The sequence below is a fragment of the Oncorhynchus mykiss genome, chromosome 2 (assembly GCF_013265735.2).
Source record: "Oncorhynchus mykiss isolate Arlee chromosome 2, USDA_OmykA_1.1, whole genome shotgun sequence".
Lineage (NCBI taxonomy): Eukaryota > Metazoa > Chordata > Actinopteri > Salmoniformes > Salmonidae > Oncorhynchus > Oncorhynchus mykiss.
Genome location: NC_048566.1, coordinates 64,474,951 through 64,491,766, shown reverse-complemented (window position 1 = coordinate 64,491,766; position 16,816 = coordinate 64,474,951). Strand labels below are relative to the sequence as shown.

The following is a 16,816-nucleotide window of genomic DNA, read 5'->3' as shown; positions in this document are numbered from 1 at the left end:
AATGCATCTTGATGGTGATCCCAAAGCTGAGCCAATAATATGATGGGTAGGTATAAACACAGCAACAAACCCAGGAAAACGCATCCCAGCTCCCACTACTACAAATCTATCTAACTTCGGCAGAACGCTGGCTTTATAGCCTAATTATTTAAATTAGAATAAACTAGTGCTTGACATTTTAAAGGGCCAGGGTCTGTAGGGAATGATGGTTTGTAATTCAGAGACTAAGTGGTAAGAAATAAATGTGTCACTCCTGATTTTGTTAATCTAGTGTAATGTGAGAGTGAAATGGCCTGTTCTGTGTTGGTCAGGCCTCGGTCATACTCGAGCAGCTTTAGGCTCACTAGTAGAGACTGGTCTTTGGAGGCCATGTGGCCTGTTGTCACACTGCCCCTGCCCACAGAATTTGTATGGCATCTGTGACACTAAGGCACAAATAGGATATTTAAAATCGGCTGGCATTGAAGCCCGCCAAGCAGGGACTGCCGGGTGGCGCAGTAGTCTAAGTGACAATCTCAGTGCTAGAGGCGTCACTACAGACCCTAGGTTGTATCACAACCGGCTGTGGATGGGAGTCCCATAGGGCAGCGCACAATTGGACCAGCGGCGTTAGTTTGGCCAGGGTAGGCCGTCATTGTAAATAAGAATTTGTTCTTAAATGACTTGACTAGTTAAATAAATAAAGTAATTTTCTCTGACTTGCTGATGAGACTTTCATATTTTGTTTTCCTCTCAATAAAATAGTTTTCTAATTTTTCCAAGGGTTGGAAAAGATTTCTGCTCATAAAGTGCCATCAATGTGTTTTCTCTGTTGCTCCTAAATCCTGTGGAATCCACATTTCTAGATCTAGCATAATAAGATCCAGATCAAACTTATTTAACAAACCTTGTTGTATTGCCAACTCTTTACCTTCATTTTTTTGTTTAGCAAAAGAATGTGTGTTTGGGTGTTGAGTCCATTTTTGTTTGTTTGCAAGATTTTTCCTTTTTTGGTGGAAAGGGGAGGTCAATTCCTTCAACACTTTCTTCACCCTGTGGCATATGTTTGAATGACCTCAGAGGCCTGCTTAGGTTTGTTCTGGGCTAATTTACCTAGGCAGCTGGCACGTTTTTAATAACACAAAAGGCTCCAGTATGCACTGGCAGCCATGCGTTTACCCGAGCCTGCTGTCTAGGGCCTCCCCTCCCCTCCTCCACTCCCAGGCCGGCCCCAGAAGGAGTTAACCTGGAGAAAGTGTGGCCGTGCCGCTGGAATCCAGGGCCAAAAATTGATAAGCTGCGCACTTACACCGCTCGCCTTGCAGCGCATCAAAGGATTATGTGGAATTGTCAGGATAGGGAGGAACATGACTCCAGAGCAGTAATCCTACCTGGATTAGACTGCGGGGGGAAAAGGTAGAGGGGAGGAATCATCCCAGAGTTGTGGCGGTTTCCTCCATTGCTGGGATTTTGATGGTATACGCGGGTGAGCGCCTGAACAATGTCCTGTTGTCCACTGAAGACAAAAGGGGGGAAACAGACGTTCTGAAAGGTATGCCATCCAATAACATGTCTAATTACACCAGTGGAAAGAATTCATGCCAAACTCCTAGGAAACCATGAGACAAACATCAACCCCATCCTGTGTTCAACAACACTCCCAGTGTTCTGTACAGATTGTTAGAACCCAAAGTCAAAAGTCTGCTTCCAAAGCAAAACTGGTCATCCATATTTGAATTGGGACAAGATAACGCACTAGTAAGGCCTAACTACAGAATAACAAATATTTACATTCCAAAGACATGAAAAACATTTAAAATCATCTGTCTCCCTCAAACAGGGAATCATAACATTCATGGAACTTGGAATACCACACACGTTGTGTGAAGCTTCCAGGAAAGTTCAGTTGAGGTATTATATCTCTGCTAGCTGTGGCTGTTATAGAAACCTGTTTGTTGAGCGTCACGTGACCCACCCCAGAGATGACCCACCCTCTCCCCCACAGTGTTACTGCACTTCAATACACTGTTCAACTTCAAAGACAAGTTGGCGTGAGGTGTGAAAAATAACTTTCTGCTAGTTCCCCTTTAAGACTTTGCACTCTGAGTCTTATTGGGTGGCTTGAGTTGCGCTTTGCCCCTTTAAAAAAGGTCTAGCTGCAGTTTCTACATCCATTTTTGGACTTACAAATTGATATGTACCCATTGATTCTTAAAGAATATAACATATACATTCCTCATCTTAGCTTAACTGTAGTACCCCATCAGAACTTAAAATATGAGCTTGTTTTACGCCAATGTTTGTTTACAAACACTGTATAGGCTCAACATGATTAACTATCATTTTGATGTCATTCTTTACATCCCTAGCTCTGTCTGTGAATTTGACTTAACATTTCTCCAGCCTTATCGCTCAGCTTTTTACTGAAACAGTGGTGGGGACAACCTAGTCACACGGTACAAATGTCCAATAAAGAATGCTGGGTGTAAAGTGAACCCAATCCACCCCATGAGTTTGTCAGCCATGTGGTCAGAGCAGTTTAGTGAACCGGATTATCTTCCATCTCACCTTTTTCTTCCTCAAAAGCGACACCATTTCTCTGTGGTGTCAAATTCTGCCAGTCCCCCTCAGTGTGCTGCCTGCAATGCGCCCAGTTTTTCTTTATATTAGGAGAGGGAGGAAGTCAGTCGCTCCACCAGCTGTAGGAAGCGAGGGACTGAATTTCAGGAATGAATCAAGTGGACTCCCCTCCAGGGCAGCAGCCCCAATCCCTAGCCCTAACCCAATCTCCGTCTGCACGCTCTGCTCTCTGCTCCACGCAGGAAGGGGCCTGCTGAATGGGCCTAAGTTTGCCTTAACTCGAGCAATCCAAAGTCATCTGGAAGAGCACAGGATCTTAGAAGTATAAGTTGCCATTATGTTAAATACTTTCTTTGAACAGGACATAAAGGTGTACTGGTGCCTTTTGTGCTCAATTCCTGTAGGGTTGTGTGCTTGTGGACAACATCTTGTTTTCATCCAGAGCAGGCCATTTAAAAACATTTTTTGATACTGCGTGTCTGAACCACTTCAGTTTGTCTCTCACCAAAATGAAGACCTAGGGTGGGTTGGTTGGTTGCATGGACTGAATTACACCCACGTGAACCCACTGATACCTCCATGCAAGCTGATCTGCGTAGCGTTTGGTTTCTCCTGGAGCAGAATATGCTCACCAAGTCACGTAGTAGTGGCTGCCATAAGATGCCACACTCCAGAATTTTCGGTCAGACGGAAATATATCCTGGAGCTGACACCAGTTTGCGGAGAAAAAAAGAAAAAGGGGAAAAAAGGCTCTATTTTCAGAGGCACAGTTTTGTGTAATGGTAATGCCGGGTAGTCTAGGATTTGTCGAGTGTAATTGCAGTCTTTTCTGAAATGAGCACAGTTCACTTCCCAGGAAGGAACATTCGGTTTCAGTTCTCTCTTTCTGCACCGTAAAAGAGCGAAGCATGCTTTGGCACCACTCCTTATATCCGTGTACTGTTTCCTCCCTCTCTGTAATGCAACACTTGTGACAGGAATCGCATACTGTCACATTCATTTTTAAACGTGATACAAATAAGGATTTATTTGTGCTGTCTCCCACAGACGTTTTTCCTAGATGGAGATATTCAGTCATGCTCCATGGTTAATGGTAATCTATGAAAATCAATAGTTTGTCTGTTTGCAGTTTGGACTTCTCTTGGTTTGAAATGTCTCCATGATTTTGGCTTCAATACACGCAGCAAGAATGTCTTGAAATTAGTACTCACTTGGTGAACTCAACAAATATTATGTGAGGGTCACTGTCAGTGCAATGTATCCAGTTGTGTCAGAAACCTGGTCTCACCTGTTATTTTTTTTATTTACCCCAGGTTATCAAGTACTAGATTGCATAACTCTTATTGATGCCTACAGCATCTATGGGGTGTGAGTGGATTTGTGTCTAACAGAACAAGAGCCTGAGGATAAATCAAACTCTGTTGCTCATACTTGGCACACTGAGGATGCCTATTAGTTGCCAGTTCCTACCATTTTGCCCTTGAGCAAATTACCCTACTGCGCCAGGTGTGTTGAAATAAAACTGTTTATTTTCATACATGGCACAGGCTACCGCTTGGGTTGCCCATTTTTTACGGTTAAACCCTCCTCCTTGCTCTCCCTCAGGTGATTGACGTGGACGGCTCCAACAGGGCGACCCTGCTGGAGGACAAGCTTCCCCACATCTTTGGCTTCACGCTGCTGGGCGACTACATCTACTGGACGGACTGGCAGAGACGGAGCATCGAGAGGGTCCACAAGACCGACGCTATCCGAGAGATCATCATCGATCAGCTGCCTGACCTTATGGGTCTCAAGGCCACCAGAGTCACAGAGACCTCCGGTAGGAGACAGAATGTTAATGTTTGACATGAGGATGCACACAGCTTTTTTTAGTAGAAGTAGTATACAATAATTAAGAATACTCATGTAAATGTTTTCTAATTTTCATGTATGGATATCCACAACTGTCCACACTTGAAGAGAACAGAACTCTGTCTACTGCAGAGAAACTGACAGTGTCTCTCTCTCTCTCTCGCTCTCCAAAAGGCACGAACGGCTGTGCGGAAGACAACGGCGGCTGCAGCCACCTGTGTTTCCACCGGCCCCAGGGCCTGCGCTGTGCCTGTCCCATGGGCCTGGAGCTGCTCAGTGACATGAGAACGTGCGTGGTGCCCGAGGCTTTCCTGCTCTTCACCAACCGGGCTGACATCCGCTCCATCTCTCTCGGCACAAACTCTAACGACGTGGCCATCCCTCTCACCGGGGTCAAGGAGGCCTCCGCCCTCGACTTTGACGTCTCCGAGAACAGGATCTACTGGACTGACGTTAGCACCAAGGTGAGGATGACTGCTTTTCTGTCATTCTATTCTAGTCATTGTTAATTTGAGTTACCATGTATAATTTTGGGTGTTTGTTTTGGGTTGAATTAGCCACCAGGTGTTTATTTGTTTAGGCTCCAGGCTTTTTTAAATTCCTATTGAGCTCTGTGCCTGACTGTTCAAGTGTCTGACTCTACTCCCCTGTTCTGCCTCCCCAGACCATCAGCAGGGCCTTCATGAACGGCAGCTCTGTGGAGCATGTGATAGAGTTTGGCCTGGACTACCCAGAGGGCATGGCAGTGGACTGGATGGGCAGGAACGTGTACTGGGCCGACACCGGGACCAACCGAATCGAGGTGGCCCGGCTGGACGGACAGTACCGGCAGGTCCTGGTGTGTAAGGACCTGGACAACCCTCGCTCCCTGGCCCTCGACCCCGCCAACGGGTAAGACTGACTGACTGAGATTTGTCCCATCTGCATGACGCAACATGTCTGACTGACCTTAGCCTGGTCGCTGATCTGTTTGTGCGGTCTTGCCAACTTCGAACATGTGACCGTGACCATAGGAGTGAGAAAAAACGTACAAAGCTCTGAAGCCAGGCTAGACTGTCTCTTCACCAGTACTGATAGAGATGTCTGGCTGGGTGAATCCCCACACATTATCTTTTTCCTCTCAGGCAGTGAGTGTAATGAGAGGTTGCGTCAGTGGCACAGCACTGCGGCTAGTCCTCCGTGTGAGGAGTTTGTCGACACTCTTGTGCCAACCTGCCACGGCTTCTACATGTCACTCTGCAGTATGAAGTAATTCCTGTGGTTTCTGATGCATTTTTACCACGTAGCTTCACCCATTGGCATTGTTTCCTCTCTGAAATACAGCACTGAGTTATTCCACAGTGATTGTCCCCGTACTTGGGGCCGTGGCCATTTTTACAAATGTACAAGTTCTTATTGAATTAGTTTAAGAATGCAGACATGGTCTTGGCTGGCAACAAGTGTTTGGGGGGGATATAAAAAGCAGTTCTTTGTCTCTCTCTCTCCTCAGTTACATGTACTGGACTGAGTGGGGAGGCAAGCCCAGGATCGCCAGGGCCCACATGGACGGCAGCAACATAGTGACCCTAGTGGACAAAGTGGGCAGAGCAAATGGCCTCACCATCGACTACATTGACCAGAGACTGTACTGGACCGACCTGGACACCTGCATGATAGAGTCAACCAACATGCAAGGTAAACGCATACTGTCGTCAATCTCTTTTCCAACACTAATGTTAATGACGACAGCACATGATATGGCAGCAGGTAGTCTAGTGGTGAAGAGCGTTGGGCCAGTAACTGAAAGGGCGCTGATTTGAATCTCCGAGCCAACTAGGAGAAAAATACGCTGATGTGCTCTTGAGCAAGGCACTTAACCCTAATTACTCTTGTACAGTGGCTTCGGAAAGTATTCAGACCCCTTGACTTTTTTTCCCCCACATTTTTGTTACGTTAGACTTATTCAAACATTTATTAAATTGTTTTTTTCCATCAATCTACACACAATACCCCCATGACAAAGCAAAAACTGTTTTTTAGAAGAAAAAAATGTTAAATGAAATGTCACATTTACATAAGTGTTCAGACCCTCCTAATCTCTGTTGAATCGTGCTCTGGCTGGGCCACTCAAGGACATTGAGACTTGTCCCAAAGCCACTCCTGCTTTGTCTTGGCTGTGAGCTTAGGGCCATTGTCCTGTTGAAAGGTGAACCTTCTCCCCAGTCTTAGGTCCTGAGCGCTCTGGAGCAGGTTTTCAAGGATCTCGCTGTACTTTGCTCCATTCATCTTTGCCTCGATCCAGACTAGTCTCCTACTTCCTGCTGCTGAAAAACATCCCCACATCATGATGCTGCCACCACTATGCTTCACCGTAGGGATGTTGTCAGGTTTCCTCCAGACATGACGCTCGGCATTCAGGCTAAAGAGTTCAATATTGGTTTCATCAGACCAGATAACCTTGTTTCTTGTGGTCTAATAGTATTTGGGTGCCATTTGGCAAACTCCAAGCAGGCTGTCATGCGTTTTACTGAGGAGTGGCTTCCGTCTGGCCACTCTACCATAAAGACCTTATTGGTGGAGTACTGCAGAGATGGTTGTTCTTCTGGCTCTTAGACTTGGCACTCAGGTACCGCTTGCCATGCGGTAGTAGAGAGAACAGTCTATGACTGGGGTGGCTGGTGTCTTTGACAATTTTCAGGGCCTTCCTCTGACACCGCCTGGTGTAGAGGTCCTGGATGGGAGGCAGCTTTGCCCCAGTGATGTACTGGGCCGTACGCACTACCCTCTGAAGTGCCTTGCGGTCGGAGGCCGAGCAATTGCCGTACCAGGCAGTGATGCAACCGGTCCGGATGCTCTCGATGTTGCAGCTGTAGTACCTTTTGAGGATCTCCGGACCCATGCCAAGTCTTTTTAGTTTCCTGAGGGGGAAATGGGCTTTGTCGTGCCCTCTTCACGACTGTCTTGGTGTGTTTGGACCAATCTAGTTTGTTGTTGTGGACACCAAGGAATTTGAAGCTCTCAACATGCTCCACTACAGCCCCGTCGATGAGAATGGGGACGTGCTCGGTGCTCCTTTTCCTGCAGTCCACAATCATCTCCTTAGTCTTGGTTATGCTAGAGGGAAAGGTTGTTATTCTGGCACTACCTGGCCAGGTCTCTGTTACTTAAACTCTGATGCATTTATTTGGGCTACAATCTGAGGTGCAGTTAACTCTAATGAACGTATCCCCTGCAGCAGAGGTAACTGGGTCTTCCTTTTTTGTGGCGCCCCTCATGGGAGCCAGTTTCATCATAGTCCATCTCTTTTTCAACCCCCCCCCCCCCCCTCTGCTGTTTCGTTAATGATACATGGTGTATATTGATATACTTATTTTCATATTACTGTACAATATTACTTTCATATTGCTGTGGTTTAAAACCATACCCTCACCCATACATTTTCATTAGTCCACATTGATAATTATATATTTCCCCCAGGTCTGCAGAGGGAGATAGTGGCTGACGACCTCCTCCACCCGTTTGGTCTGACCCAGTACCGGGATTATATCTACTGGACAGACTGGAAACTGCGCAGCATCGAGCGGGCCGACAAGCGCAGCGGCCTCAACCGCACCATGGTCCAGGGACACCTGGAGTACGTCATGGACATCTTGGTCTTCCACTCCTCCCGCCAGGACGGTGCCAACGACTGCTCCCAGAACAACGGCAACTGTGCCCACCTGTGCCTGGCGTCGCCCGCCGGCGCCCAGTGCCGCTGTGCATCCCACTACACCCTGGATTCCAACGGCAGGAACTGCAGCTGTGAGTTGAGAAACGGGGAGCGTGAGGGCTCTTGGCTGGGGGTTGTTTTTGGTTTAATAAACTAAATGTAGTTTTGTTCAGTGTTGTATTGAACAGTCATAGTTTGTGTGTTTGGGGAAGGAGAGTGATTTATTTTGGGTTTAAGCTCCTGAATGTCTAAATCTAGATCGAAATATGTATAAATTAGAATGGATCTATACCTTTTCAAATTGCTTTTGACAACCAAATAAGTCCCCCCCCCCCAAAAAAAAATTTGTGGTCCTCCACTGAATTTTAAAAAATCCCGATATTGCCCTCGATCCCTCCGCCCGCTGTAGATGGATGTATTGTCTAAATCAAATGCACGTCTGTCTACAGCCCTCGGCCATGCAAAACCCCAAACACATGTCTGTCTGAATCATGCCATGAGCAAACCTCAGACTTTCACTGAGGCCTGATGTGGACACAAGTGTTAGAAAGGAGGTTGCTGTGCACATATCCCAGCTCGAACATTCCTCTGCACTTGGCAGGGGATGAAAGCTCTGTCTTTCTACATGAGTCTGTTTTTCTTTCTTACTGTTGCATACTTCCCTGGCCTCTGGGGATCACTGATTACTGCATTCTAGTAAGCTGATTACAGTCATGGAGAGGTTGGTAGGAGAAGGGGGAATGAGAAAGAGATTTGTTTGGATTGCGCCTGCTGACCTCTGCCCCCCCCCCCCCCCCCCCCGGCTCTCTCTCTAGCCCCCTCCAGCTTCCTCCTGTTCAGCCAGAAGGCCTCCATCAGCCGCATGGTTCTGGGGGAGCAGAGCCCCGACATCATCCTGCCCATCCATGTCCTCCGCACCGTCCGGGCCATCAGCTATGACCCCCTGGACCACCTGGTCTACTGGGTGGACGGACGGCAGAACATCAGGAGGGCCCGCGACGACGGCACACAGGTGCGAGAGCATTAACAGGCCAGAATGTTAACCTGCTCGTACCAACAGCACATTTTAAGATACTATGTCATGTGATTTCCAACAGGCACTATGCTTTTCACCTCCCAGTTGACACACAGCAGGCTACTGTATCAAGGCTATGACTGAGTTATAGGACTTCATTTGATTGACATCAGTACAGCCATCAGCCACACAAGAATTTGTATGAACACTGGAAATAACTTTGACAGTGTGAAACTGTTGTAGGCCCCTTTCTCTGATGTGTATCGGTTTCTCCTTTCTCCTGTTCCAGTCATCAGTGGTGGTGTCCACCACTTCCACCCACCAGCAGCAGCCTGACAAGCAGCCCCACGACCTGAGCCTGGACCCCTACAGCCGTACTGTCTACTGGACTTGTGAGGCCACCAACACCATCAACCTCCAGCGCCTAGACGGAGATGCTGTGGGCGTGGTGCTGAGGGACGAACACGACAAACCCAGAGCCATCGTTGTCAATGCAGAGAAAGGGTGAGAGGGGAGGGTATCATGGTGGAGACTGGCTAAAACAAAATACTGCTTCTTCATACTGTCACACTGGTTGAGGCAACTGTGAAGATGGAGGCAGACTGACTCAATAACTGCGTTTCTATTTGAAATCTACCCCATAAGTGGTGAACTTGGGAATGGAAAACAGGGGGAACTCACTCGAAAGCTTTTGAAAAGAGGCCAGGCAGGACTTCCAAAATATATCAGGGACAGGGTGTGGCACGCCTCCAAGCAGCAGAGTAATTAGTGGGTGATCAGGTGTTTAGTGATGTGGTGTTGACAATTTGACTTGGACACTCTGTGGAGCTCTGTTTAGTTTCCTTCCATAGGGCAGGGAAGGAACCACAGCCCTAAGTAAGTACGAGGCTGAGATGTCGGGCCATGTGTGCAGCAGAAGGTTGTGTATATTGTGCTCTTCTCTCCTCACCTCTAGCCTAGTGGAGCAGTGGTATGGTCAGGCCCTGGCAAGCTGCACTGTAATTGTGATGCCCATTGTTCATGCGGCTGCCCTCCATGTTAGCTTCTATTTTGGGCTCTTTGTGGCTTGGCCTGGATGTGACAGAGGGGACTTATTCTATAGGAGCAACCCAAAGTCAAAGAAGTAAACGAATCAACATGAGACGTGTTTATTATCTCAACGAGCATGGCCAGAAAGGAACAAATTTAAAACTTATGGCAACCAGCTGACAATTTTGAGAATTTGACATGGTCTTGTAGTTTGTATGTTAGGGAATCAAATGCAACTTTCAAATGTCTCTCTCTCTGGGCCTGGAAAGCAGTAGATAAACATTGAAGATATTTTGCTCAGTAAAGGCTACATACAGGCAGGTTGAGAATCTGTCAGGATGAATTTTTCTTCCACTTTCCTTTTGAAGTGACATCTTCCAGATTTACTCGAAGCATTCTGGTGTTAGATTAATATGTCAATTGATTATGCTCACAGACTGCCATTTAACCATTTTTCCCTTGAAGAAGCAGAACCAAATTACAAACAGATGAGCGTTTGAGCAATAGCGTTTATTTCTCTAAGTCTTCTGTCCAACAAGTGTTAGGGAGGTTCTTATCAGAGCTGATAGAACCTGGCGTGAGACATAACAAACAAGGGAAGGCCCACACAGACAGACAATAGCTTCTACTCCGCCAGGCTTTCAGAGAGAGGGAGAGGGGGGCTAACTGAACAGCCCTGCCCTGCCCACCCATCAAAACACATACCATAGTATTATACTATCCATCATCTCTAGCTGATTTCAATTGTTTTGTGATTTTTTTAAATTTATTTTACATTTAACTAGGCAAGTCATTTAAGAACAAATTCTAATTTTCAATGATGACCTAGGAACAGTGGGTTAACTGCCTTGTTCAGGGGCAGAATGACAGATTTTTTACCTTGTCAGTACGGGGCTTCAATCTTGCAACCTTTCGGTTACTAGTCCAACGCTCTACCAACTAGGCTACTTGCCGCCCCAATGTGATAACGTTGATAGATACTGTATATTAACGTACATCTAAAGTACTGTACACAGTTGGGGTTTCAGGGTTAGGCTAGAAACTGATCAAATGTCTGGCAGTATGCTTTTGTTTTGGTCGTTTTAGTTTTCTAACCTCGGACTGGCTCATCTCTCCTATAGGTACATGTATTTCACCACCATGCAGGATCGCTCTGCTAAGATCGAGGGAGCGTCTCTGGACGGGACGGAGCGGGAGTCTCTGTTCACCACGGGTCTGATCCGGCCTGTAGCCCTGGCCCTGGACAACAAGCTGGGGAAACTCTTCTGGGTGGACGCTGACCTGAAACGCATCGAGAGCAGTGACCTCACTGGTGAGTCCCAGGGCTAAAGAAAAACAACCATTCTAGATCCAGAGCACCAGCACTTCTAAACACTCAGCTGAAAATGTATTGTTCCCTTTTCATCTGCTTTGACGGTATTTATTTACAGCTCTCATTCTCAATAGTCACTGAAGTACACCGCAATACTACAGAAAATGACACGGAATGTTCCTCCAGTCCAAACACAGTTTGTGGTCAAATAGGGGGGAGCTGAGTTTGATCATAGGAAAATAGTAGGTAATCAGAACGGATGTGGGCCTTTTTTCAATGTAATCCTTGGTCCCTCCTAGTCCCTCCCTCACACGAGCAGACACATCAAGGTTGTCTGGTTAAGCTCTATCATTGTCAGACAGCTGCTAGCCAAGGCCTTGTGATCCTTTCCGGTCCTGGTGCAGAGAGAAAGGTTTGATGTCTGCCTGGTGGCTGATGAGCTCACCTTTATCTGACTGTGCACATACATGTTTAGCTTCACTCCCTCTGCCTGGCCTCTGAAGTCTGGAATGGATAAGAACAGGCACCCAGACTGATTTATCCAGGCCATTTATGCACCATCGAAGACTGTCGAGTTATATAAGAGTGTGTCTTTACTTTGGCAGACCATGTTTGGTCAGAGATATTGAATATTATTCAAACAAACTTGTTTTAGTGATGGCGTCTGAAGTTACCTATATTTGGTATGATGAAGGTTAGAGCTTCTAGAGTAAGCCCTAAGGGTCTGGAAAGTAAATACGTTTGAGAGAATGCACGGTCTTTGATGATTAGGATAGTGTATACGACCCTGCTTCTGATGAGGTCATTTCTTTTCCTCCTCCCAGGAGCCAATCGGATCGTCCTCCAGGACTCTAACATCCTGCAGCCCATGGGTCTGACGGTGCTGGGAGAGCACCTGTACTGGATCGACAGACAGCAGCAGATGATCGAGCGTGTGGACAAGCTCACGGGGGAGAAGAGGACCCGCATCCAGGGTCGCATCTCCTACCTCACCAGCATCCACGCTGTGGAAGACATGGACCCTACCGAGTTTGGTAAGGCAACAGGACTTTGTTTAGTCACTTCCATTGCCACAGTTTATAACAGTACCTTTGCATATGTAGTGCTGTATGTTGTACATTAGAGTTCGGTTTACACTCTCCAGTGGCCAAAGCTAACCGTCCACGTCTTCTCCTTTCTCTCCTCCAAAGCTTCTCATCCCTGTTCCCGTGACAACGGAGGCTGCTCACACATCTGCATCGCCAAAGGAGACGGGACGCCTCGCTGCTCCTGTCCCATGCACCTGGTCCTGCTGCCCAACCTGCTTGTCTGTGGAGGTACAGCACAGCTGCTGCTTTAACAAATCCAATAAGGCTTTGAGTGAACCATATCAGGTGCATTATTTCCCCCACCAGGCGTTTTGCTGTGAATCTAAACGTCCTCTGCTCCTCTACCACCTCAGAGCCGCCCACCTGTTCCACAGAGCAGTTCACCTGTGCCACAGGCGACATCGACTGCATCCCCATGGCGTGGCGCTGTGACGGCTTCGCCGAGTGTGACGATAACAGTGACGAGGAGAGGTGCCCAGTGTGCTCGGCCTTCCAGTTCCAGTGTGACAAGGGCCAGTGTGTGGATGCTCAGCTACGCTGTAACGGAGAGGCAGACTGCACAGACAACTCCGATGAACAGGACTGTGACAGTACGCTCACTCAACTCAGACTTTGTGTACTACATATTGACACTGGGCCAGTTTAGTGAACATGGACTAATGGGGTTGGGATTTAGACTGGGAACAACAGCGACCTTGTGTGGATTGTGACGATAAACCTTGAAACGAGGACTTTGCTCTGCTCTCCTCCCCTCAGCTATCTGCCTGCCCAACCAGTTCCGCTGTAACAACAACCAGTGCATCCTGAAGAAACAGCAGTGTGACTCCTACAGCGACTGTGCTGACAACTCTGACGAGCTCTTCTGTGGTGCGTTTAACTTCACTCACTGTCGCGAAAATCAAGGGAGTTTAGAATTGTCCGTTCAGAATTTACATATACCTGTATTTTGTGTCATTTTGCTCAGAATTGACAGCGGTCCGTTAAATGTATAGTAATGTCTTTGCCTGTCTGTTGTAGAATTCCTCACCCCCTCGTCAAACGACATTCACTCATCTCACACCAGCACCATCGGCCCTGTCATTGGCATCATCCTGTCAGTGTTTGTGATGGGAGGGATGTACTTTTTGTGCCAGCGGGTCGTGTGCCGCCGTTACAAAGGTCCCAACGGAGCCTTCCCCCACGAGTACATCAGTGGCACCCCCCACGTACCCCTCAACTTCATCGCCCCTAGCAGCTCACAGAACGGAACCTTCACCGGTAAAGAAGGTCAGCTATTACACAACACTGAAAATTGCAGGTCAATTGAATGAGTGTCTAGAGATCGCCTGTACTGTGACGGGGTTGTTTTTAACGTGCTGAAGCAGGTAGTTGTTCTGACAGACGGTGTTTTGTTGTTTCTCTTAGGTATCTCGTGTGGGAAGTCTATCATGAGTTCTGTCAGTTTGATGGGGAGCAGCAGTAGTGGAACTCCGCTCTATGACAGGAACCATGTGACAGGGGCCTCCTCCAGCAGCTCATCCAGCGCCAAGGGAGCCTTCTATCCACAGGTATGTACCCACCTTCTCCACCCTCTTTTACCGGCACGTAGGGGACCCACCTTCTCCACCCTCTTTTACCGGCACGTAGGGGACCCACCTCGTCTGTCCTCTCAGATGGCTCTCATACATAATTCCCATACTGAAGAAAAGTAAACGTTAAATTACAAATGTTTAATGGCTAAAGATATGCATTTTATCCTCTGTATTTGCAGATGCTCAACCCTCCTCCCTCTCCAGCCACGGATCGCTCCCTGTATAACGCAGATGTCTTCTACTCCTCTAACAGTCCCTCCACCACCAGGTCTTACAGGTAAGAGATCAGTTTCTCTCTTTGCATTATGCTACAGTCAACTTTGTAAATTGGCACCTGTTGTAAAATAAAACAATGTTGTCTTCTCTCTTCTCTTCATGCTTGCTCCTGAAAGGCCTTATCTTATGCAAGGCGTGGCACCCCCCACCACCCCCTGCAGCACTGACGTCTGTGACAGCGACTACACCACAAGTCGCTGGAAGAGCAACAAGTACTACATGGACCTTAACTCAGACTCTGACCCCTACCCTCCTCCCCCCACCCCCCGGAGCCAGTACCTATCAGCAGAGGAGAGCTGCCCCCCTTCTCCATCCACAGAGCGCAGTTACTTTCACCTCTGTCCCCCGCCCCCCTCACCCTGCACTGACTCTTCATGACACCCGGGGAAATAGCCATGTCTGTAAATAATTTTAAATATGAACAAATTAGATCATTCTATTTTATTCATTTCCACTGGTTGCCATGGGTTAAAGTGGGGATGGGATGGAATAGGGCCAGATCAAGTGTGAAATTGTTGTACAGTGTGAAATGTATCACTTTTCTTTATCTTTCATGTTTCCCACCCTCGTTTCAGATGGAGTGTCGTCCTAATTTAGAGAATACCTTCAATTTGACTCCATTCTATTGGCCTTTGTTTTTTCAGCTAAATACTTCCTTCAAACAACATACCTATTTACGGTGACATTTTTAACAAGCGGACACCAATATTGGTTTGAGGAAGTACTCCATTCAAAAATATTAAGCTGGTAATGTGGCCAGCCAAAATAAAAATAAAATAAAAAAATAATTATATTGTAAATATTTGTAATTAAGTAAATAATTGTTTTCATAACAGCCATATGTTCTTATTAATGATTTTATTTGTGATTTGAAATTGTCCCAAGTATATGTTTATTTTACAATATACCAAAAGTGTGTTTGCTGCTACTGTACATATATACTGAGTTATAAAAACACTTTTTAAAAAAAAGCGCCCAACCAAACAATTACAATATATTAAGACTGACAATAGATCATGAAGCTATTTGACTTTTAATTATTTGTCTAGGAACATTGCAATTCTTTTTTGTATGTAGAACAGTATTCACGTGTGCATTTGTGAAATTGTGTTCATTGTTTTGAAGGAGTCTGTATGAAATAACTCATAAGAACGGCTTCATCATTGATGCAGTTGTCACCCAGAAATGACAAGGCTAGACACAACCTTTTAACTCTCTCGTGAATCTCTTCACTTTATCATTAAACTGATATGCCATGTCAGTGTGCCCTAATTACATATGACATATTAGACTGACTGTTCCTTAAAAAAAATATATATATATATATATATATATATATATATTTAAAAAAATGCCAATAAAGTTGGTATTTCAGCTTTTGTCAATTTAGTTTAAAAAAAAAAGCTGTTCCATCCTCTTCTCTAAACAATTTTACTATCCTCACATACCATTTAATTCATTCAATTTAATTCTATAGATTGAATTTCATCAGTGGTGAATATCATGCACCTGTAAAATCATGGCTCTATTATATTGTCTTGTTTTGAAGGTTTATGTGCACGCTCAGCAAGCTGTCAGTTGCCAAATTGAGCACTTACTTAAAAATGAACTATCCAACCAGTTATGAAATGTGAATGTAAAATGACTGTGGGACGTGCAGAGGGAAATGTATATTAAATTCATACCTCTTTTAAAGCTTATTTCCAAGCTTTTTCTCTTGTCATTTGGATATTTGTGTATAAGCAATTAACAATGGCGCTGACATAAGAAGTGAAATTAAATCATGTTCAACATTAGTGCTATGATATAGTGTCAGGCCTCCATCTTTATGTTGAACACCTCTGGCTTTTACCAGAGAGGTTGTATAGGTTCCTCAGACCACCACATGCTGCCCTGCCCATTTTAAGCCATTTTGCTGGATAGGGAAAACTTCAGCTCTATTTCAATGTGCCAGTATATAGATGCTCCCCGAACAAACTCTGTTTTGTGTTTTAAATGCCTTGCGTAATTTACACTTGTGATAATTTTTGTATCCAAAGCATTTTTATATAATAAAGGTTATATTTTAAGGAATACTTGTGTGCCTAATCTATTAAGTTAGTGGTGTCATTGTTTTATATAGTCACATGAAATGTGATATTAATTTCCATGTTGGTGAGCCAAATGGAGTTCACATTACTGTTGAGATGCTTCTGAATTGGTTATTCAGCACAGCCAGAAGAGGACTGGCCACCTGTCAGCCTGGTTCCTCTAGGTTTCTTCATAGGTTCCTGCGTTTCTGGGGCGGTTTTCCTAGCTGCTGTGCTTCTGCATTGCTTGCTCTTTAGGGTTTTAGGCTGTATGGCTATTTTGTGATAATTAATGATGTAAAAAGGGCTTTTTAAAAAATACATTTGAATGACTTGTAGCTAAATGCTGCCACCA

At 45.8% G+C, this 16,816-nt stretch overlaps 1 protein-coding gene across 2 annotated transcripts in view; it reads left to right on the top strand.

Annotated features, from left to right (window-relative positions):
* Nucleotides 1–16,465, top strand: part of lrp5 (low density lipoprotein receptor-related protein 5) — a 51,080-nt gene extending 34,615 nt beyond the window's left edge. Inside the window, exons 9-24 of one of the 2 annotated variants that reach the window (XM_036952966.1) lie at nt 4,165–4,381; nt 4,588–4,877; nt 5,078–5,304; nt 5,903–6,087; nt 7,870–8,193; nt 8,917–9,113; nt 9,406–9,620; nt 11,267–11,457; nt 12,282–12,491; nt 12,648–12,773; nt 12,899–13,135; nt 13,302–13,412; nt 13,563–13,811; nt 13,950–14,092; nt 14,296–14,393; nt 14,509–16,465. In XM_036952966.1, the coding sequence (XP_036808861.1) occupies nt 4,165–4,381; nt 4,588–4,877; nt 5,078–5,304; nt 5,903–6,087; nt 7,870–8,193; nt 8,917–9,113; nt 9,406–9,620; nt 11,267–11,457; nt 12,282–12,491; nt 12,648–12,773; nt 12,899–13,135; nt 13,302–13,412; nt 13,563–13,811; nt 13,950–14,092; nt 14,296–14,393; nt 14,509–14,770 (3,282 nt within the window). In that variant the 3' untranslated portion in view covers nt 14,771–16,465. The remainder of the gene's footprint in view (nt 1–4,164; nt 4,382–4,587; nt 4,878–5,077; nt 5,305–5,902; nt 6,088–7,869; nt 8,194–8,916; nt 9,114–9,405; nt 9,621–11,266; nt 11,458–12,281; nt 12,492–12,647; nt 12,774–12,898; nt 13,136–13,301; nt 13,413–13,562; nt 13,812–13,949; nt 14,093–14,295; nt 14,394–14,508) is intronic. The other variant, XM_036952969.1, reaches the window with a different exon arrangement.
* The last annotated feature ends 351 nt before the right edge of the window (nt 16,466–16,816 follow it).